Source organism: Gopherus evgoodei, chromosome 2, assembly GCF_007399415.2.
Source record: "Gopherus evgoodei ecotype Sinaloan lineage chromosome 2, rGopEvg1_v1.p, whole genome shotgun sequence".
Taxonomy (NCBI): domain Eukaryota; kingdom Metazoa; phylum Chordata; order Testudines; family Testudinidae; genus Gopherus; species Gopherus evgoodei.
In genome coordinates, this window is record NC_044323.1 from 6541255 (window position 1) to 6565047 (window position 23793).

The following is a 23793-nucleotide window of genomic DNA, read 5'->3' on the forward strand; positions in this document are numbered from 1 at the left end:
TCATGTGAAGAAGTGGGTTTTTACCCACGAAAGTTTATGCTCAAATAAATCAATTAGTCTTTAAAGCGCCACTGGACTCGTTGTTTAGGTGGTTTAATCGATTTAACTGAATAGGTTTTTTTCCCTGATTTAAATTGGTACAAAAGCTGCTAGACAACCACTTTCAGATATTGGTAGATATTTCAATATTTCAGTCAACCGTTACTGTTCAGCTAAAGCATTTGTAAATCTTGAGCCAACTAACTTGCTAGACAGGATTATGAGTGGAAGCTTGCATTCTATAAAACCTACTATATATAGAATGCAAGAGTGTGGTTTGTTCTCTGCTGTTCATGATATCTTTTGTATCAGGCATGCATTTTTTTTCTTCCTTATAGTCTTAGTGGAGTAGAACTAGCTGGCGTATCTTGACTGATTTTTTCACAGCTATATTTACTTACTTGTGCAGAGCCAACAGGGGGCTTTGCATACTGTTTTGGGATGGAGAGTGTCTGTGTATTGCTAATAAATCTATAAAAGTAGCAAAGAATCCTGTGGCACCTTATAGACTAACAGACGTTTTGGAGCATGAGCTTTCGTGGGTGAATACCCACTTCCTCAGATTCTTTGCTGCTTTTACAGATCCAGACTAACACGGCTACCCTCTGATACTAATAAATCTAGTATCAACTCTTAAAAAAACAGACTCTGGAATACACTCCCCACTGGTTCATAATAATTTAAAGTTTATCACATTTTTAGTGTCAACTACAGTATCTCAAACTTCATTTTGATGGCTTTGTCAGTTTCAAGTTTTTATTTTGTATTTACATAAGTTGTAAGCCCTTCAAAACAGGGACTGTATTTTCTTATATTTCTGTGAAGTGCTATTCTCAAACCTATGACGCAGTGGAAATTATGATATTTGAATGAACAGATTTTTTTAATAGATTCATGTTTTGGTCTTTTGTCCCCCCTCTTCCCTGCTAGGGGTCAAACACGTATGAAATTCTGCCATCAAACTTTATTTGTAGCCATCAGCAGTCATATTTGCACCAGTTACGTTAATGCTTGTTTTTTTTAGTTTTATATAAGTACTATATAGACTGGCTTCAAGTATTTGCAGAACTGTGCCTTGAATTAATAAAATGTGTTTTAATACATCCAAATGTAAATGTATACATCTGGAAATAAAAAAATGTAGGCCCTAATTAGAGAACAGGGGACAAAGATTCTGAAAAAGAGTTTGGGGTCATGATGGATAATCATAACATATCAAGGTTGGAAGAGTAGTAAAGAGTCTTGTGGAACCTTATAGACTAACAGACGTTTTGGAGCATGAGCTTTTGTGGGTGAATACCCACTTCATCGGATGCAGGTAGTGGAAATTTCCAGGGGCAGGTATATATAAGCAAGCAAGAAGCAGGCTAGAGATAATGAGGTTAGTTCAATCAGGGAGGATGAGGCCCTCTTCTAGCAACTGAGGTGTGAAAACCAAGGGAGGAGAAACTGCTTTTGTAGTTGGCAAGCCATTCACAGTCTTCGTTTAATCCTGAGCTGATGGTGTCAAATTTGCAGATGAACTGACGCTCAGCAGCTTCTCATGCCTCCAGCTTCCATCCCGGGCACACCACACGATCCATTGTCTACAGCCAAGCACAGAGGTACAACCGTATCTGCTCTAACCCCTCAGACAGAGACCAACACCTGCAAAATCTCCACCAAGCATTCTCAAAACTACAATACCTGCACAAGGAAATAAGGAAACAGATCAACAGAGCCAGACGTGTACCCAGAAGCCTCCTACTGCAAGGCAAACCCAAGAAAGAAACCAACAGGACTCCACTGGCCATCACATACAGTCCCCAGCTAAAACCCCTCCAACGCATCATCAGGGATCTACAACCCATCCTGGACAATGATCCCTCACTTTCACAGGCCTTGGGTGGCAGGCCGGTCCTCGCTCACAGACAACCTGCCAACCTGAAACATATTCTCACCAGTAACTGCACACTGCACCATAGTAACTCTAACTCAGGAACCAATCCATGCAACAAACCTCGATGCCAACTCTGCCCACATATCCACACCAGCGACACCATCACAGGACCTAACCAGATCAGCCACACCATCACCGGTTCATTCACCTGCACGTCCACCAATGTAATATACGCCATCATCTGCCAGCAGTGCCCCTCTGCTATGTACATCGGCCAAACTGGACAGTCTCTACGGAAAAGAATAAATGGACACAAATCAGATATTAGGAATGGCAATATACAAAAACCTGCAGGAGAACACTTCAATCTCCCTGGCCACACAATAGCAGATCTTAAGGTGGCCATCCTGCAGCAAAAAAACTTCAGGACCAGACTTCAAAGAGAAACTGCTGAGCTTCAGTTCATCTGCAAATTTGATACCATCAGCTCAAGATTAAACAAAGACTGTGAATGGCTTGCCAACTACAAAACCAGTTTCTCCTCCCTTGGTTTTCACACCTCAGCTGCTAAAAGAGGGCCTCATCCTCCCTCATTGAACTAACCTCGTTATCTCTAGCCTGCTTCTTGCTTGCTTATATATACCTGCCCCTGGAAATTTCCACTACATGCATCCGATGAAGTGGGTATTCACCCATGAAAGCTCATGCTCCAAAATGTCTGTTAGTCTATAAGGTGCCACAAGACTCTTTGCTGCTTTTACAGATCCAGACTAACACGGCTACTCCTCTGATACTTGACAGAGTTGGAAGGGACCTCAGGAGGTCATCTAGTCCAACCCCCTGCTCAAAGCAGGACCAATCCCCAAACAGATTTTTGCCCCCAATCCCTAAACGGCCCCCTCAAGGATTGAGCTCACAACCCTGGGTTTAGCAGCCTAATGCTCAAACCACTGACCTAGCTTCTCCCCAACCCCCATCAGTGGAATGCGAGTGCCTACTGTAATACCATGGTCAAAAGGACTAATGTGATCCTTGGATGTGTCAATGGGAATCATGACAAGGAGGAGTGAGGTTATATTACCTCAATATTTGGCACTTGTGTGCCTGCCACGTGCAGGTGTCAACAACTCAAAAAAGATGTTGATACATTGGAGAGGGTTCAGAGAAGAGCCACCAAAATAATTAAAAGATTGGAAAAAATGCTGTACAATGATAGATGCCAGGAACTCAGTCTGTTTAGCTGAACAAAGAGAAGATTAAGGAGTGACTTAAATCACAGTCTACAAGTGCCTACATGGGGAACAGAAATTTGATCATGGGTAATCTAGTAGACAAAGGTCTAACAGGAGCCAAAGGCTGGAAGTTGAACCTGGACAAATTTAGACTGGAATTAGAGCTGCTAAGAGCTACAGTAATACACAGTAAATAATGAATAAGATGCAGTTTTTTTCATAGTAAGGCTAATAAGCCATTGGAACAACTTACCAAGGGCTGTGGTTGATTCTTCATCAGTAGCAATACTTAAATCACAATTGGATGTTTTTTTTCTCTAAAATGTAAGCTCTAGTTCAAACAGGAATTAATTCAGGGAAGTCATAAGACCTGTATTATACAGGCAGTAAGACTAGTGATCACAATGGTTCTATCTGGCCTTACAATCTATGAATTCTTGGTCAAAGCATGATTTCAGGGCACAATGCTGGAAACGCTAAGTGTGATCTACACTAGTGCTTATATCGGTGCTGATGCACTACTACTGAAAAATGGCATCACACTTGTTAGTGTAGATGCTGCCAAAGTTTGTTACTAAGAACAGAAATTATCTATTGCCTCCTGGACTGCAAACCATACATAGAAAATAACATGCTAATTCAGCATCAAGTTTCCATATATAGTGTGGTATGTTTGGTATGGTGTGCGATTGTGAAAAGTCAACCAAAAAATTCTAATAGATTGGTGAGGCATAACTTCCCTTTACAAAAGCTGTGTTGACTTTTCCACAATAAATCATGTTTATCTAGGTGTCTGAAAATTCTATTCTTTACTATAGTTTCTACAAGTTTGCTCAGCAGTGAAGTTAGGCTCACTGGACTGTAATTGCCAGGATCTCCTCTGAAGTTATTTTTAAAAATTGGTATTGTATTAGCTAACCTCCCAGTCATCTGGTACAGAGACTGATTTTAGTGATAGATTACATACAATAGTTAGTAGTTCTGCAATTTCATATTTGAGTTCCTCCAGAATTCTTAGGTGAATGCCATCTGGTGTTGGTGATTTATTACTGTTAACAGGTTTCAGTGGTAGCCGTGTTGGTCTGTATCAGCAAAAAAAAAGAAAGAAAAAAAAAAAGAGGAGTCCTTGTGGCACCGTAGAGACTAACAAATTTATTTGGGCATAAGCTTTCGTGGGCTAGAACCCACTTCATCAGATGCATGAAGTTAAAAATACAGGCGCAGATATAAATACATGAAAGTCGTCATGTGCCAGAAACACCCTTCTGCCACGTACATTGGCCAGACCGGACAGTTTCTAAGCAAAAGAATAAATGGACACAAATCTGACATGCAGAAACATAATATTCAAAAACTTCTGTCTCTTTGGTCACTCAATAACAGACCTCAAAGTGGCAACTCTTCAACAAAAAAAACTTCAGAAACAGACTCCAACATGAAGCTGCAGAACTGGAATTAATTTGCAACTAGATATCATCAGATTAGGCCTAAATAAAGACTGGGAGTGGCTCAGTCATGTATTTATACCTGCTCCTGTATTTTTAACTTCATGCATCTGATGAAGTGGGTTCTAGCCCACAAAAGCTTATGCCCAATTAAATTTGTTTGTCTCTAAAGTGCCACAAGGAATCTTTGTTTTTTGGGGGTTTTTTTGCTATTACTGTTAAGTTTATCAGTTTGTTGGAAAACCTCTTCCATTGATGCAACAATTTGGGATAGTATTTAGAATAGCTGATTTGTCACCCAAAACCTAGCTCTGATGAAGATATCTCCCTCACGTCCTCTGCAGTGAAAACCATAAACGCTGCAACCATGTCATAACCTAGTCCCAGATTTGGACCTTAGCGTCCAAAATATGGGGGTTAGCATGAAAACCTCCAAGCTTAGTTACCAGCTTGGACCTGGTACTGCTGCCACCACCCAAAAAATTAGAGTGTTTTGGGGCACTCTGGTCCCCCCGAAACCCTTCCCTGGGGACCCCAAGACCCAAACCCTTGAGTCTCACAATAAAGGGAAATAAATCTTTTCCCTTCCCCCCTCCAGGTGCTCCTGGAAAGATACACAGAAGCAACCTCCGTGAATCTAAGCAGAGGGAGTCCACCCTCTGTAATTCCAGTCCTGGAAACAAAAGCACTTTCCTCTTCACCCAGAGGGAATGCAAAATCAGGCTAGTAAATCTAACACACACAGACCTCCCCCTGACTTCTTCCTCCCACCAATTCCCTAGTGAGCACAGACTCAATTCCCTGAAGTTCCCCACTAAAGAAAAACTCCACCAGGTCTTAAAAGAAAGCTTTATATAAAAAGAAAGAAAAATACATACAAATGGTCTCTCTGTATTAAGGTGACAAATACAGGGTCAATTGCTTAAAAGAAATATGAATAAACAGCCTTATTCAAAAAGAATACAATTCAAAGCACTTCAGCAATTATAGACATGTAAATACAAAAGAACATATAAATCCCTATCTGATCTTTGGTACTCACAACTGGGAAACAGAAGATTAGAAAGCAGGAAATAGAAATCACCCCTCATAGCCGAGAGAGCATACAGGCAGAAGACAAAGAACTCAGACACAAAATTCCCTCCACCCAGAGTTAAAAGAAATCCTGTTTCCTGATTGGTCCTCTGGTCAGGTGGTTCAGATTACTTCTTTCCAGGTGAAAGAGACGTTAACCCTTAGCTATCTGTTTATGACAGAGTGGTTCAGTTACAGTTAACCTCTTGGACCTGATCCTGTGCTCAGCTGAGGATTAAATCAAGAATTGCCTCTCCCTTGTGGGTTCAAGGACTAGGAGCTGCAAGAAGCACTCACTCATAGTGTCTAGAAGTTTTATCGCTGCATCATGCCTGAGGTGACATTTACCTCATCAGTATGAGAATAGTTGAAATCACTCATTGTGTTTTCTGTTTTTTATAGCCTCTCTAACCTCCCTTAGCATTTCACAGTCACTATCACCATCCTGGTCAGGTGGTCAGTAGTATATTCCTACTGCTACACTCTTATTATTCAAGCATGGAATTTCTATGCATAGAGAGTCTATGGTACAGTTTGATTCATTTAACATTTTTACATTATTTGACTCTATACTTTTTTAACATAGTGCCACTGTCCCACCCAGTCATTCCTATATATTTTGTCCCCTGGTATTACCGTATCCCACTGATTATTCTCATTCCACTAAGTTTCTGCATTGCCTATTATATCAATGTCCTCATTTAATGCTAGGCACCTGTTCAAGTCTTACTCAATAGTGGGCTAGCTAGGGTGACACAAACCATGACTCTCCGTGTCAGAAACAGAGAGACATGGGTGAGGCAATATCTTTGACTAGACTAACTTCTTTGTGGAGGAAATAGTCTTTTTTATTCTTTGTCATACTTAGTGTAACAAACATAACACTTTGGTCAGTGAATCGCTTCTTTGTGGAGAATTACTCCCCCCAAGTTTTATGATCAGAACTATTGTACTCCATTGAAGTTAAAATGAAATCCTAATTAAATTCCACAGCTAGGAATACTTTCCCAATGAGTGATGTGTTCTGACTAGGGTGACAGATGTCCTGACTTTATAGGGACAGTCCTGATATTTGGGGCTTTGCTTTATATAGGCACCTATCACCTCCCACCCCCTGTCCCAATTTTTCACACTTGCTATGTGGTCACCCTAGTTCTGAGAACAATTTAAATCACTGTTGAAAGCATGTGATCACCTTAAAATTGCTTCATCCCAAGTGGGGAATGGACAAAGAATTAAGTTTTGCATCGCTTCTCCTTTTTCCACCGTGCCCGTATCAGTTTAGATTTTAGGTTTTTTCCCCCAGGCAGCTCCAATAATCCTCTGTAGTCAGGAGGCTGTTTCCAGGGCTCTCACATTTGCAGTACATTACCTTGAGCCCTGTACTTTGTAGCTATTACACAATAGGGAGAAGACTACAATTCCCATAGTACTTCCACATACTGGTACTACAGTGACATCACACATGACAGGGCTGAGAATGGTTGTATAGCAAGAGGAACGAAAATGTAAGCTCGGTGTTTCTTTTACTCCTGTAGCAGGGCCTTGGCAAGCTGAAATCCTTGTACAGAGGAGGGCCTGCTGGTGCTGCAGCAGATGCATTTAAAAGGGGGAAAGTGTTTGAAGGGGCTGTGGGGTGGGTGACATCAAAGGGCAGGCAGTTCCCAGTGTTTCTCTCCGGAGGTGCAGATCAGCGCTGACTCTGTCTAGGGCAAGCCGTGAGCAGTGAGTGCTTACTGCTAATGTTGCTAGTTTATCTTTTGAATTCCTACTAGGGGCCTTTTCGCAGCGCACAGATCAAGCCCCTGCCTGCCTCTCTCCCCTGTTTGTGTACTGTGCTGCTTCAGTGGGTGGAGAAGAGACGCTGGCCATAGCCTGGCAACAGTTTCTATATGCAAGGAGCACTGAGGTGTGTAGTGTGCGTGTGTCCCATGGCAGCGGTGTTTAGGGGAGGTGGATGAGGTTCAGCAAGGTACAAGACTGCGCCACTAGACTTCATGGCACAGGGATCAGCGGGTGCTGTAGTGCGTATGGTTGGTATGTTTTAAAACCTCTGCTGCTTTTGCTTCTCCAGTGGCTTGGGTCGGTGGGGGTCACGTTTGTGCAGGTTTATTTTGGTGGAAGTTGATTCTCACACCTGGAATTCAGTGATATGTGAATTGTCTAGATCAGGGGCGATGTTTGGAGACTCTGTGAATATTGCTGTTGTAGTGAATGGCAAATACAGTCTAACAAAGCAATTTTTGCAGAATAATATTTTCTAAAGCAGCTAGATTGGTGGCCTGCTTAGAAGAAGCTGTGATAACCTAGTTGCCTGGCTGTGCCAAACCTTTGTAAATCACCACTGAAATTGTTATTATAAACACTTATCACAAAAGCCCAAGACTCCAAACTGCAGTTGTATGTTATTGGTCATTGAAAAGGAGCATTGTACTAGGGAAAAAGACAAATGTATTAGTAGGGAGGACAGGTAGGGATCACTATCTCTCACCCCTTCACTCTAATCAAACTCTAACTCTGAACAGTTTAGTAACTTTCCAGCCAGATAATTTTTCCTCTCATTTCTGTATTTTATGGCTTGTATTACTTGTTAAATATCATGACACAATGTTTACCTCAATCTGTGATTCTTTGAGACCTTCATCTGGGTTTTCCTGCTGTAGGAATTTCAAAAATTGCTGATGGATAGAAGCAGTTTCTGAATCTAATCACCATAGGCTAATATAAATAAGAAATAAATCCTTATATAAATGTAATAATGAGCTACCTAGTACATTTAAATCTTGGCACAGGTGAGGGGAGAGATCTCTTACTTGTTAGCAAACATTGGCTTGTTGCAGTTAGCTCCTTTTGAGACATTCAATGCCAGTCAATTTCTTAATGTATTAGGCATATTTTTATAAGTATGTTAGTCTATTTAAACATGAGATTATATTTTGAAGGACAAAAAATGGAATTTTAACAGATATTAAATAGTGCCCAAATTATCTTTTTCATTTTAAATAAAACTTTTGGAACAATATTTGGTAATAGCTTAGTGGTTTGAGCATTGCTCTGCTTAAACCCAGGGTTGTGAGTTCAATCCTTAAGGAGGTTATTTGGGGATCTGGGGCAAAAATCTGTCTGGGGATTGTCCTGCTTTGAGCAGGGGGTTGGACTAGATGATCTCCTGAGGTCCCTTCCAACCCTGATATTCTATGATTCTATAACTTCACTTTTACCTTCATTTTTAAAAATGGCAGGTTTGTTGGTTTTGTACTGTGTCCCTTTTAAGAAATATTTTTGAAAGGGTTATCTTATGATCTGTAATATGGGATTTATAAAAATATTGAAACCCACGTAAACTGACTTGATTTTGTTGACATTTTAGTGGGTCAGAGTTGAGATCTTTTGCCAAACTTGTGTTTAATTGTCCCTCCTGTTCCCTGCTGTACCAGAAGACAATGGATTGTGAGAGAGGTATGAATTAAAAGGTGAAAGGAAGTGTAGTTAGCTAGTATCAAGCTTCATTACCTCTCAGTAGAACCTGCAATGAATGACTGTTATAAAATGCTTTAGTAGTGGTTTGGCCACTTAGGAATGTTAGGAATTTTATAGTTTGCCTATTGATAGGGCCAATAAATGTTGTCTGTTACCCTATCCCTCCCTTAAATGAAATATTCTTGAATAGACACCCACCATAATTTTGAGTCAGAGCCTTTTGGAAAAGATTCTTCTAACTTGAATTTTGCAGACTATTCTAATATGTGGCAACTTTATATGAATGTTTCATGAAGAGTTTTTGAAAGTAAGGAATACTTGTTATGTTTTAATAATCAGAGAGCAGAGCTATAAAGTCCCGAACTGTAGAAAAATAATCTTTGTCAGCAATACTGTTCTGCACTTTGGGTCCCTTTAATACTATTATGAAATAATTTATAATTCATTCTACAAAGACTGGTTTCCAGAACTTGAAAGCAGGGGCAAGATCCTCCAAACTCGGAACAGCTATTTATATAAATGGTACTTCTGTGTGCAAAAGTTTTGTGGCAACAGGTGTAATTTGTAGATTGATTCTTTTTCTTGAAGGTATTTGGGAGCATGTCTGATTCCAAAAGATTGGAAAAAATTGGTGTAGAAACAAGACCCTTATCTGTAACCTATTTTCATTTTAATTTAGTTTAATTTTACTGTATTTTAAGTAATAAGGCTGTGAATTTGACAGATGGAAATAACAAAATTAAGGTTCTTATGACCACATTTATTTGCTCACATTGCACATACATTAATGTTGCCAAGAGAGCTTTAACATTTGCATTTCTTGCTGTCTGAGTTTTGAATCTACAACCTTAATGTTTTTGCATTTTTTTATTTTTTATTTTTTAATCTTTATTAGGAAAAGTACTATAGTAGTGGATACTTCAGAGGTACTGATGTGTTGTTAGCCATTGAGTGGATTGGAGACCTCTGTTCCCCAGTCATTTTTTCAAATTTTTATGCTCTGTGACTTTGCAACCCAGAATGGGCCTCCAGAGTGAAAGAGGTTCAAAGTAGCTGGTTTGAGAAGGAAGAGAGTTCCCCAGACTTTTCAGTTGCTTTTCCACATCTGAATTGTAGAATTTGGCCTTCACTCCTGGACTTCAGGTAAAATGGTAAGAGGACTGGCAACCTTTCTCATGTCACCTCAAAGTATTTATTTCAGATTGCCTATTCTCTGGAGGCCTAGATATATTCTGATGTGCAGAGCCCCAGAACGAATGAAATTTTTACAGTTCTTTGTAGTGGCAGCCAAAGTGTGGATTGTTTTCATCCAAAAGAGAGTCTTTTTGTGCTTTAGATAGGGGAAACTGGTATAATGAAAATCATTTAGCAACCTTAAAAGGATACTGTCAACTTGAAAATCATTCTTCTATCTGGAAAATTTTGTATCTGTTATAGTTATGGATAATGCCTTAGCTAGGGGATAGAGAGTACTTGCCTGGGTCCCTGCATAGAACTTGGGAGTGACTTAAAACCTGGGGTAGTACTGATGACTTCCCTCCCTATACCCATGTAGTGACTGAGGAAGCAATTGGAGTCTTGGAGTTAGTGAATATTTTTTCTATACAGGGTTCAGATGGAGATGAACAAGTATTGGTAGGGCATCCATCACTCTCAAACCCTGTTAAGGGTCTGGAGATCACCTAGTACTAGCTGAGGCATACGCTCCCCCATCCTTCCGTTCAGATCAGAGAAGAGGCATTTAGCTGTAGGGGAGAAGGAGGCCCCATCCTCTCCATGTGACTGGAGAGCAGATGTAATTGGGCAGAGGGCAAAAGAAGGAGGTTTGTCTCTCATGACTGTAAATCCAAGAATTTTTTTAAGTTAAGAGACTTTGCCTCAATGTTGCTGCTACTGAAGAACCAGAACCAGTAGCAGAAGTGTGGATGGGGATGGGAGAAATCCTTCTAAACAATAGCAGATGAAGAAGATAAACACTTAATTAAAAAATTTTTTTAAAGAAATTTAAAATAATTCAGGGGATACTATTAAAGGTGCTTTGTGAGAAACATGAATTTTTAAAAATTAGTCAAACAAAATGCAAGCTGTCATTTTTCCTGTAACTAAAGCATTTGCTTCTGTCAAAGCTATAATGGAGGCACCTTCTATACTTAAGGTATCCCAAAATGCATTTCAAACAGTGAATTATTTACTACTAGTGCAATGAGTGTGCATGCATATTAGCCATTAAGTGCTCAGCAGCAGCTCAGAGAAATCTGTGGTCATTGGAAAATCTATTCTACTGAGAGAGGCAGTGTTGGCTAGGACGCAAAGGTGGTTCCATAATCTTTTCAAATAGCTGTCATAGACTTTAACTTTTACTTGGACACCTACTTACATATGTGGCATCACGGAGTACCCCAATGATTTGAAATGCTCCCCAGTTGCCTCCTGTTCTAGGACATAAACTGCTGGCCATAGAATGCTTACTCCTCCCCACTTTATAATTGCATACTTGGTCAGATGTATTATTGTTTCTTTTGTATTCCTGTGAAATATCCAGTATAATACAATGTGATAGAAGTAGTGATATATTAGATGAACTGTTGGGTCTTTTTCAGTAAGTCTATATCTACACACAGATGAATGTGCAAATAGCTGACCATACTGATCCTATACACGTTATTTAACAGATCAGTAAGGTCTTTGCTTACCCTGTGGTAGACATGCAGTGAAGATATCACAGGTTAATTAACCAGTGGTAACCTAACCCATGAGAGTGCACCCACACATATTATGCTGTCACTCCTTGTGTCTACACTTGTGCTGTATCTGGCCATGACAGACAATACATTTATCTGGGAGCATATCTCAAGACTGCTAGCACCACAACTTGCTACATGGCTCTGTGTTCCCATTTACAGGGTGTTATGGGACAACTTCTTTGCCCACAGTGGGAACTGTGGGAGGCAGTTTAATGGAGAGAATGCTTCAGTAAATTATTTGTTTTGGGTATATCTAAAATACCAATCAACAGAGGAATTGAAATGGAATAAAATTAGTCAAAAGAAAATGATTATAAAATAACTATTATTCTCTTAATGATCTGTATGTAAGAAAAGTGTGGAGAGAAGAAACATCTTTTGAAACCTTTCACTTTTCTATCATTTGCTGTGTCTGCACTAGCACTGTGTCTGTATAACTGGAAAAATTACACTGACAGAAGCACCAATGTGGACAGTGCTATGTTGGTGGGAGATGCTCTCTCCCGTTAGGGGTGGTTTAATTATGTCGATGGGAGAGCTGTCTCCCTTCGATGTAGAGTGGCTATACGGAAAATATTATGGTGGTGCAGCTGTATCAGTACAGCTGTGCCGCTGTAAGATCTATAGTGTAGACATGGCCTTAATCTAATTTTAAAAGCTTGAATGTATCAGCCTTTAGAATAGGCTAACAAACTTTTAATGTCTCTTGTGAAAACTCATCTGTTCCTGATTAACTGCCCTGAATAACTCCATGTGTAGACACTCATTCTGGTTAGTTGAACAGCTGTTGCACTGTAAATTCACACCCTACCTTAATCCAAATTAACTTTCAAATGTAGACAAGACTTTAGTTTTAGCTTAAGAGACAGTAGGCAAGGTCAACCACCATCTGAGTTATAGTGCTGACATTGCCTAGTTACATTGGCATAAACACTACAAATGACTTTTCTTCACTTAGGACTTTCAGTGCAATAACTATTGCACATTTGTTATCCTGCTTTAAACAAAAATCTGTCAGTGAAGATAAATCCTAAATTTCACTTTTCCAAGGGATTTTTAGTGGGCATTGTTCTGCTGTATCAAACCCAAGAGTCGGTTGAAGCTGGAGAAATGGCAAGCATGCAAACTTAAATTAGGGGGCTGCATAGAGGCAAATTAATAGTCACCTTCTGTGGTTGAGCCTGTTAGGACTTCTCAGTGAAGACTCCTATAATAAATTGAGCTATGAATTGTACTGAAATTCATTGCTGATAATTGCAGAGTTTACACTCAATCTTTTATAAATGTGCATATGGCCAATGCTAATTTTTTCGACCCATTCTTCAAGAGCCAAACTGTCATTCTGGGAAATCTTGTTTGTTGGGAATCTTCATTTGAAAGTTCAAAACTGGCTGTGAAATGGTTCAAAAGTGACTTATGAGGAGAGAATGAGGGAACTGGGATTGTTTAGTCTGCAGAAGAGAAGAATGAGGGGGGGATTTGATAGCTGCTTTCAGCTACCTGAAAGGGGGTTCCAAAGAGGATGGATCTAGATTGTTCTCAGTGGTACCTGAACAAGGAGTAATGGTCTCAAGTTGCAGTGGGGGAGGTTTAGGTTGGATATTAGGAAAAACTTTTTCACTAGGAGGCTGGTGAAGTACTGGAATGAGTTACCGAGAGAGGTGGTGGAATCTCTTCCCTGAGAGGTTTTTTAAGGTCAGGTTTGACAAAGCCCTGGCTGGGATGATTTAGTGGAGGATTGGTCCTGCTTTGAGAAGGGGGTTGGACTGGATGATCTCCTGTGGTCCCTTCCATCCCTGAGATTCTATGATTCTATGACTAACATATGATACAGATTTCATTTTTTTTCTTGGAATATTGTTAATGCTAAACTATTTTTTGTGGCCCTTTAGGTCCCACAAATGTTGATGTTTTGTAAAAAACCTGACTAATGTGAAGCTTTTAAATATTGCCCAAGTTATTCTTCAGTAGACTGCTGTCTTTATTTAATTACAGCACTTGGAAGTCTAATATCACTGAGTTCATCCTTTTGAAATTAGACTTCAGTTTATTATCCACTTGCTGTTTGTTGGTGAATGACACTGAAATCACTGACACCATGTTGGTGAAAACTGACAAACCTAGTCAATTTTCATTCTTCTGCTTCTTGCAGAAGCTCTGAGAAGCCAGAGAGACACTGGGAATGTCTGCCTGAAAACTGAAACCAGTGTGCTGCCTTACTAACTTCTGTTTGCATTTGGAAGGTGTCCTTTTCTTTTTAATGAAATTGTAAATTCTGCAGGAAGTTATGGCAATTGTCAGGGAAATTTTTCAGTTTGTGCTGGACTAGTGGGTTTTTCAAGGCTTGGATTGGAATATAGTACTGTCATTTTGCCTGAACCTTATTTACTCAACGAATAACAAGTTAATCATCTTTGATGTTGTTTCAGTTTTTGGCCTTCTGAATAATACATACTATTTTTTTCTTAAAGTGCTGATGTTTCCGGTTAAATTGCTAACCTTTGCTTTTCATGTTTAATTATCTTTAGGGTACACCTGTGCTTAAGATTCTGAATTTCTGCTTATTTGGCAATGCAACAAACGTGGGAAAAGATAATTTATATTCTGACAGCAAGGACATGGTCAAACAAAGTGCCACTCTCAGTCATTACGAGTCACGGGTGAGTCCAAAGTAATTGCTTGCTTAGATGAATAGAAATGGAATTCTCTGGGGGTTTTTTGTTTTTTTTTCCCCCAGACTGAAATGTGTACGTAAACCCTATATGGCGTGTCTTTAGGTTTCTTATATGCTAGAGGTGGAAATGATCTCTACAGTCTCTCCATTTGGATCACTATACAGAAGAGTAATCATGGATTTCTACAGCAATCAACAATTCCATGTCTAATCTGGCCTCAAGTGACTCTAGTGATGATAATCTCATGAGTGATAATCTCATGAGCTTCTTTGGCAAAATATACTGAAAAATAGTTGCAAGAAGTTGTTACCACTTGATAAATACTCAGTGGCAATGTGAAATGAATTTATTCTCAGTCCACTTCCCAGCTAACTGTTATCCACATAAAAAAGATCATAAATACGATAGACACTATGCATCCTTGATGGCAATCAGGTTATAAAGGCTAAGGAAAGATGAGCATCACAGAATGGTGGGTGTCCTACGAAGGTGATGTTCCTGCATCTGGTTAGGTCAATATTTTTATTTTTCTTACCTTGCTCTGGCTAGTAGATGTTTGACAAATGTAATGCCTTCCCATAAACAAGAAGCCCACAATTCTCTGGCTGCTGCAAAGGAGCATTCTTTGCTTCCTTTCACCACCATCCCAGAACCTTCAAGCTGCCTCAAGGATGGGTGTGGGGAAAGGAAGTCTCCAGTACTCTACCACTTTACCATCCTCCTGGCTGCTGTCTGTGGTGGGCAGGATCTCTTCAACTCACATACCTTGTCCCCCAGTTTAAGTTTGGGGTCCTCCTGACCAGTAAATAGCTCTATTATTTACCTCTACTTCTGGTCAGTTTTTCAAGTGCCATTAGAGTAAAAGTGATACAGTTCTTATTAATTTCACTGCTGTCCCTTAGGGTTAATAGCAGTAAACACTGAGGGAACTCTAACCATTTTTAGTGTGCTCTAGGCTGGGAAAGTTAGCAGCGGCCACAGAGGTATTAGAACTATTTTTCTGCAGATTAAAAAAGGCAGCACACCTTTGTTTTACATTCAGATAACATTAAAATGGTTGCCTTAGTCGTTTGAGCTAGAAACTGAAAAGGAACATAATCAACTTAAAATCACACTCCTCTGAAAAGTTTGTACCCAGTGTTGTTAAAAATAGCATCCAAGATACCTGTGAATAAAAAAACTCTCTGGGTACAAATCCGTTACAAGTTGGAATACCTGCTTCTTAGGATAGGTGACTCTACTGGGTTTCTGTACTGAATTTAGCCAACAAAAGGTGTTTGGCACTTTTGTGTGCTATTACAGGGCAGGTTTAATGCAGTTCAAGCAACAGAAGCCACTATTTCAAATTGTTTGAGTGAAGTGAAGAAATTTAGTAGTAATCTCTATTTTCATTTGTTACTTATATAATGCTAAAAAAAAAACCTTAATTTTTGAGATTTATATCTGTTAAAATAGCCAACATACTTTTCTGCACCTTTATGTGTGAGGAGACCCAACCCCCATTAACTGTTTCTTTTTACTCTTCTCTCCCATTATATAGTGCAGCAATGTCCTCTAAGTCAGTAGAGGGTAAGCAGAGTCTGGATACTTTGCATAACTGCTAACAATCCCTTTTGCCACAATATTAATGGGATTCAGAAAGAGCAGGGTTCTCTTACTCTCCCACTGTGGTTGAGAGGCCATCTCTGTTGTGCTAGCAGCTGCTATTGTCTCAAAACCAGAAGGCTGCTGTTAGGGTACATCCACACTACTCCCCGGATCGGTGAGTAGCGATCGATCTATCGGAGATCGATTTATCACGTCTCATCTAGATGCGATAAATTGATCCCTGAACGCACTCCCCATCAACTCCGGAACTCCACCAGGGCGAGAGGCAGAAGCGGAGTTGACGGGGGAGCCGCGGCCGTCGATCCTGCGCTATGAGGACGGAAGATAAGGCCTCAACTGGAGTATTGTGTCCAGTTCTGGGCACCGCATTTCAAGAAAGATGTGGAGAAACTGGAGAGGGTCCAGAGAAGAGCAACGAGAATGATTAACGGTCTTGAGAACATGACCTATGAAGGAAGGCTGAAGGAATTGGGTTTGTTTAGTTTGGAAAAGAGAAGACTGAGAGGGGACATGATAGCAGTTTTCAGGTATCTAAAAAGGTGTCATCAGGGGGAGGGAGAAAACTTGTTCACCTTAGCCTCCAATGATAGAACAAGAAGCAATGGGCTTAAACTGCAGCAAGGGAGGTTTAGGTTGGACATTAGGAAAAAGTTCCTAACTGTCAGGGTAGTTAAACACTGGAACAGATTGCCTAGGGAAGTTGTGGAATCTCCATCTCTGGAGATATTTAAGAGTAGGTTAGATAAATGTCTATTAGGGATGGTCTAGACAGTATTTGGTCCTGCCATGAGGGCAGGGGACTGGACTCGATGACCTCTCGAGGTCCCTTCCAGTCCTAGAGTCTATGAGTCTATGAGTAAGTCAAAATAAGATATGTTGACTTCAGCTGAAGTTGCATATCTTACATCAACCCCCGCCCTCCCCTCCCAGTGTAGACCCGGCCTCAGTTTTCAACTGTGATTGCACATCTGAGAGTAGGATGTGGCTCTTAATGGTTAAGCAAATTGACTCCTCAAACATGCATGGCCTGATTGTGATGCCAAGGACAGAATTCTTATTATGTCCCAGTATTTACAGCTTGTTAAAAATGAGCTGAATGTTCGTTGTGGTGTGCATTGAGAAAGAATGTGTTCCACCAGAGTGCATTGTTATTGCATTTCCTTTTTCAGTTGGGTAGGATAAGAGAGCTTGTTTTTTGGGAGAAGGAGAGGTTTGTTCCCCCTGCTAGCTAATAAGAGAGATTGGGTGAAATCATGGCCCCACTGAAGTCAGTGGGGTTAGGGATTGCATCCGTTTTCCCCTTAGTGGTATCCGTAGCGCTGGCCCTAGCGCCCCTTGGAGCCCTGTGCACATAGACCGGTATAAGGGGTGCCGCCGGCTCCATACCCTCTCAGTTCCTTCTTATGAACTGTGTCAATTGGCTGGAATGCCTTCTTGCTTTGCAAGGCTTTCCTAACAGTGCTTTGGACTCAGATCTAGTATATATAATTTTTGTAGTTAGTAAGTTTAGTTACCAGTCTTAGTATAGATAGTGTAGTCCAGATAGTTATTCCAGTCTTAGAGGGACATTGTCCCAGGGACTGGGCATGCCCCGTGCTTCAAGCCATGCTCATCCTGCACCAAGCCTATCTGAAGTGCCTCGGAGAAGCTCACTTTAAGGAGAAGTGTGGAATCTGCAGGGGCTTCAGACTAAGGACTTTGAAAGACAGAGACATTTACCTGAACGCTCTGCTAATGGAAGCAGCCCTCAGACCGGCCGAATTGATGCCATGTACTTCAGCCTGTGTGCAAAGTGCACCTCCAGCACTGGGCTCTTTTTGGCACCATTCTCCATCCCTGGTGCCACGTAGGAAGCACAAGAAACAACTTGTTGAAAGAGGGTGCTCCCTGGCACCGAAGAGAGACGAGAAGGGAGCAGTGGACGTAGTGAGACCTGTGCCAGGCCACTTGTCCTCCCCAGAGCTGCGTCGAGCCCAGTTTGGGACCCTCCTCCCACTCCTGGGAGTGGTTGTGGTACCTTGTGCTGGCGGGCCCCCTCAACTCCAGAGGCCTTCCAGGCTGCAAAAGACTTATTGTCCCTCCTTATACCGCCCACCCCCCAAGGTCCCATGCCTGTCAGGCTATCAGGGACAGAGGGTGCAAGGGGTGGAGAGCTCCGTCTCAGCACCAATGGTAGCGGCACATTCCAGGGGAAAGCCCTGCATGCCCCCCCCACAACAGTCCCCAACCCGACATTAGTCACTGCTTCCCAGGCACCACCTGGAGGTGGAACCGGGCATGGCCCCCCCATGATCTTTGGAAAAAGAGTCATCGTTGGAGTCCAAGGTGGAGTTCTTCACCCTGCCAAAAGAAGTACCGGTACCTGTCGGACACACCAGACTTCAGTACAGGCCTCATAGCAGCCACCTGACCATCAGGACGCTAACCCATGCAGTGGTAGTATTGGAACCTGTGGGGGTTTCCCCTGGTACTGGGACACCATTCCCAATGGTCGTACTCAGTCGTGTAGGCAAGCCATTACTTTGTCCTCTGGCACCTACCCTAGCTCTGAGGTCATGGAAGTGAACAACTGGAGGTGGTAGTAGAGTTATTTAGCCTGCTCCCGCCAGATGATTTTAAGACACATCAGGAGCTCCTGAAGAGGGTCGCCACAAACTTGGAGATAGAGGAGCTGAAGGAATCCACTCACCATGTGATAGATATCTTGGCTGCAGCGGCTCTCTCCAGAGTGGCCCTTCTGGTCAGTGAGGGGGTTGTGGGACCAGTCAGGGGCAGGGCTCTATGGCAGACCCCTTCCTCTCTGCCTCTTACCTCAAAATGGGTAGAAAAGAAGTACTATATACTGGCCATCAGGTTTGAGTACTTGTATTTGCATCCCCCACGGCCTCCCAGACATGATTCCTATAAGAAGAAAGAGAAGGGCTACAGGCGTCATCAGGCCCTACCTTCCACCTCAGCCTCCCAGTCAGGCTCAATTAGATAGCCTGATGAGTCCAGGCAGGCCTTTTGAGGGTATGCCTGAGGACAGCATACCAGACTTGAGTCAGGATTCATCCCCCCTTTTGTTTTTGGACCGCTTGTTTCCCTTCTGCACTTGAAGGTCTCACGTAACATGCTACAGTACATAACAGTAGAGGAAGTTCCTCAAGAATTGAGATGGAAGGGGTTCTGCTCCTGGTATTTCATAATCCCAATGGCCAAGGGGGGCCTGCATCCCATCCTGGACCTGTGTTGCCTCAACAAATATCTCAAGAAATTGAGGTTCCGCATAGTCTTCCTGGCCTCTATCATTCCCTCTCTGAATTCGGGAGAGTGGTATGCCGCCCTTGATCTCAAGGACGCTTATTTCCACATTTCCATCTGTCACGGAGTGTGGGGGAGTCCGGTTCTGCACCCCTCTTCCTGGGACCCACAGTGACTCTTAGCCAGCCAGTAAAACAGAAGGTTTATTGGACAACAGGAACTCAGGTTACAGCAGAGCTTGCAGGCACAGTCAGGACCCCTCCACCGAGTCCTTCTGGGTTTTCAGGGTGCTTGGATCCTAGCTAGGATACCCTGAATTCTGCCCATCCAGCCCCAAGCCCAAACTCAAACTGCTTCCCTCCTGCCACTCCCTTCCTTTGTCCCCTTCCTGGGCCAAGGTGTTGACCTTTCCCCTCCCTTACCTAGCTCAGGTTACAGGCCCTGGCATCGTCCATCCCCTAAAGTCCTCCCCTGGTCTCCCACTCCCCACACAGACAGTTCCTACTGCATCACATCTCTTCCCCCTTCGAGACTGAACTGAGCGGGGTCACTCTGCCCAGTGACCTGGGGAAGTTCAGGGCCCCCTCTCCGGGACAACGCATCCGCTGTTAGGTTGGCACTTCCCTTCACGTGAACCATGTCCATGTCATAGTCCTGCAGGAGCAGGCTCCACCTCAGGAGCTTGGCGTTGGCTCCTTTCATTTGGTGCAGCCAGGTCAGGGGAGAGTGGTCGGTGTACACGGTGAAGTGTTGCCCAAAGAGATATGGCTCTAGCTTTTTAAGGGCCCACACCATGGCCAGGCATTTCTTCTTGATGGCCGTGTAGCTTTGTTCCCGGGGTAGCAGCTTCTTACTTAGGTACACGATGGGGTGTTTTTCCCCCTTTTTATCCTTCTGCATTAACACCGCCCCCAGTCCCGAGTCTGAGGCATTGGTGAACACCATAAAGGGTTTGTTAAAATTTGGGTTTGCCAGAACTGGGCCACTAGCCAGAGCCTCCTTCAGCGCCCAGGAAGCCTTCTGGCACTGCTCAGTTTAGATCACCTTGTCTGGCTTCCCCTTTTTGCACACTTTAGTGATGGGGCCAGCTATGGCACTAACGTGGGGCACGAACCTTCAATAGTACCCCGCCATCCCAATAAAGGCCTGGACCTGCTTTTTGGTTTGGGGAGCAGGCCAGTCTCTGATCACCTCCACCTTGGCTGGTTCCAGCTTCAGGAAGCCGCTCCCCACCCGATGGCCCAGGTAAGATACTTCAGCCATTCCCACCTTGCACTTCTTAGCCTTTACTGTTAACCCAGCCTTTTGGAGTCGGTCCAGGACTTGTTTAACCTGGGACATGTGGTTCTCCCAGTCTGGCTGAAGACGCAGATGTCGTCAATATACGCCACGGCAAAACTCTCCATTCCCCGCAGTAGCTGATTCACCAGGCGCTGGAAGGTGGCCGGCGCTCCCTTGAGGCCGAAGGGCAGGGTCAGAAACTCATAGAGCCCCAGAGGGGTGAAAAAGGCCGATTTTAGCATGGCATCTGCGTCCAGCGGCACTTGCCAGTAGCCTTTGGTAAGATCCATAGTGGTGAGGTACCGAGCACCTTCCAGCTTGTCTAGGAGCTCGTCAGGCCTGGGCATAGGGTAGGCATCAGATACGGTGATGGCATTGAGCTTTCAATAGTCCACACAGAACCGGATTGACCCATCCTTTTTGGGGATCAGCACCACTGGCGAGGCCCAAGGGCTGGAAGACGGCTGGATCACCCCCAAAGCCAGCATGTCCCTGACCTCTCTTTCAAGATCCTGGGCAGTTTTACCAGTGACCCGAAAAGGGGAGCATCTTATAGGGGGATGTGACCCGGTCTCCACCCGGTGGACAGTCAAATTAGTGCGTCCAGGCTGGTTGGAAAACAGCTGTCGGTATAGATGCAGCACCCCCCTGATCTTAGCGTGCTGGCCCGGGGTCAGTTGATCAGAGAGGGGAATCGCCTCCAGGGGGGAACCAGCTTTTGTCCCAGGGAATAGATCTACTAAGGGGTCATCTCCCTGCCCCTCCCAATGTCCACACACAGCCAACACCACATTCCCCCTGTTATAGTATGGTTTTTATTATGTTCACATGGTACACCCGACGGTGATGTGCCCGGTTTGACAGCTCCACCACATAGTTGACCTCATTTAGTTGCTTGATAACCTTGAAGGGCCCTTTCCAGGCGGCCTGGAGTTTGTTTCTCCTCACGGGGATGAGAACCATCACCTGATCCCCGGTGGCGAAGGCACGGGCTCGTGCCGTGCGGTCATACCAGACCTTTTGCCTTCTCTGGGCTCGGGCCAGATTCTCCCTGGCCAGGCCCATGAGCTCGGCCAGTCTTTCCCGGAAGGTCAGGACATACTCCACCACTGACTTTCCCTTGGGAGTGGCCTTCCCCTCCCATTTGTCCCTCATCAGGTCTAGGGGCCCCCTTACCCGCCTTTCATACAACAGTTCGAAAGGTGAAAACCCAGTAGATTTCTGGGGTACCTCCCTGTACGTGAACAGCAGGAGAGGTAAGTACTTGTCCCAATTATGCGGGTGCTGGTTTATAAATGTTTTTAGCATTATCTTTAGCGTCCCATTGAACCTTTCTACCAGCCCGTTGGACTGGGGGTGATACGCTGAGGCCCAGTTGTGCTGGACCCCACATTTCTGCCATAAGGACCGGAGCAGGGCCGACATGAAGTTGGACCCCTGGTCCGTTAAGACCTCCTTGGGGAACCCCACCCGGCTGAAAATTGTCAGCAGCACATCTGCCACTGTGTCTGCTTCAATAGAGGACAAGGCCACCGCCTTGGGGTAGCGAGTGGCAAAATCCACCACCACCAGTATGTATTTCTTCCCTTACCGGGTCGTTTTGCTGAGGGGTCCCACTATGTCCATGGCCACCTTCTGGAAAGGTTCTTTTATGATGGGTAAAGGCCTCAAAGCCGCTTTCCCCTTGTCCCGGGCCTTTCCCACCCTCTGGCAGGGGTCACAGGATTGGCAGTACTGTCAGACATGGGTAAAGACCCCAGGCCAGAAAAAGTTCTGTAGCAGCCTCTGCCTGGTGCACCGGATTCCCTGGTGCCCTGCGAGAGGGATGTCATGGGCCAGGTACAACAGCTTGTGACGGAACTTCTGGGGAACCACCAGCTGCCTCCTGATCCCCCATGACTCTACTTCCCCTGGGGGAGCCCATTCTCGGTACAGGAACCCCTTCTCCCACAGGAACCTCTCCTTGCAACCTTTCCTCATGGTCTGTACCGCACTAAGGTCAGCCCGGTCCCTGTGCTTCCGCAAGGAGGGATCTTTCTGCAACTCGGCCTGGAACTCAGCAGCTGGGACAGGGATGGGGACTGGCTCTCTCTTGCTGGCTGGGTCTGAGGCCGCAGCCTCTCTGAACCGTGCCCCTGGGCGTTCCCCGCTCCCTAGGTTAGGGTCCTGCACCTCGGGTCGAGTACCTTCCCCGTTGTCGGGGTGCAGTGCCCTTTGCCGACTCTGACTACGAGTCATGACCAGGGCACTCTGGGTGTTACTAGGCCAGTCCTCGAGGTTCTCTCCCATTAACACATCAGTGGGCAAATATTGGTGTACCCCCACATCCTTGGGGCCCTTCTTGGCCCCCCATTTCAGGTGTACCCTTGCCATGGGCACCTTGAATGGGGTTCCGCCCACGCCCATCAGGGTCAGGTAGGTGTCGGGCACCATCCGATGTGAGGCCACCACCTCGGGCCGGGCCAGCGTCACCTCTGCGCCTATGTCCCAGTACCCAGTGACCTTCCTCCCATCTACTTCCAGGGAAACAATGTACTCTTTCCGGAAGGGCAGCCCCGCGCCCACCCGGTAAACCAAAAACCCGGAGCCTGGAGCATCCACAGGTGGTATGTTGCCAGCCCCCCTTTCCTGGGAATGTAGCCCCTCCTCCGATTGGGTTTTTACCCAGTCCACCCTCTGCGGGTTGGGTCTGCTTGGTCTGTCCCTGAGCTTGGGGCACTGGGCCCGTATGTGACCTTGTTGGCCACAGCGATAGCAGCCCATGTCTTGTGGGTCCCTTTGAGTGGGTCGGAGGGACCTGACGCTGGATGTTCCCCTTTTGGAGGGGTTCTCCATAGGCCCCCTTTGGGAGGTCCCATGATGACTCTTTTTCTGCGTTGAGGCAGGCCTGCTTTTTTGAGACTCCTTCCTGCCATCCCCTGCCCGACTGTCCACAAATTGGTCGGCCAGCTGGCCTGCATGCTGCGGGTTCTCCGGCTTCTGGTCCATTAACCACAGCCTCAGGTCGGACGGGCACTGCTCGTACAGGTGCTCCAGTATGAATAGGTTAAGCAGGTCCTCTTTAGTTTGGGCCCCAGCTGTCCACTTGCGGGC

The 23793-nt window shown here is 44.2% G+C and overlaps 1 protein-coding gene across 1 annotated transcript in view; it reads left to right on the forward strand.

Moving 5' to 3' along the window:
* The first annotated feature begins 7606 nt into the window (after positions 1 to 7606).
* Positions 7607 to 23793, forward strand: part of LOC115645355 (meiosis-specific coiled-coil domain-containing protein MEIOC-like) — a 37178-nt gene continuing 20991 nt past the window's right edge. The window contains exons 1-2 of the mRNA XM_030549886.1: positions 7607 to 7702; positions 14422 to 14553. Coding sequence (XP_030405746.1) covers positions 7667 to 7702; positions 14422 to 14553 — 168 coding nt within the window. The 5' untranslated portion in view covers positions 7607 to 7666. The remainder of the gene's footprint in view (positions 7703 to 14421; positions 14554 to 23793) is intronic.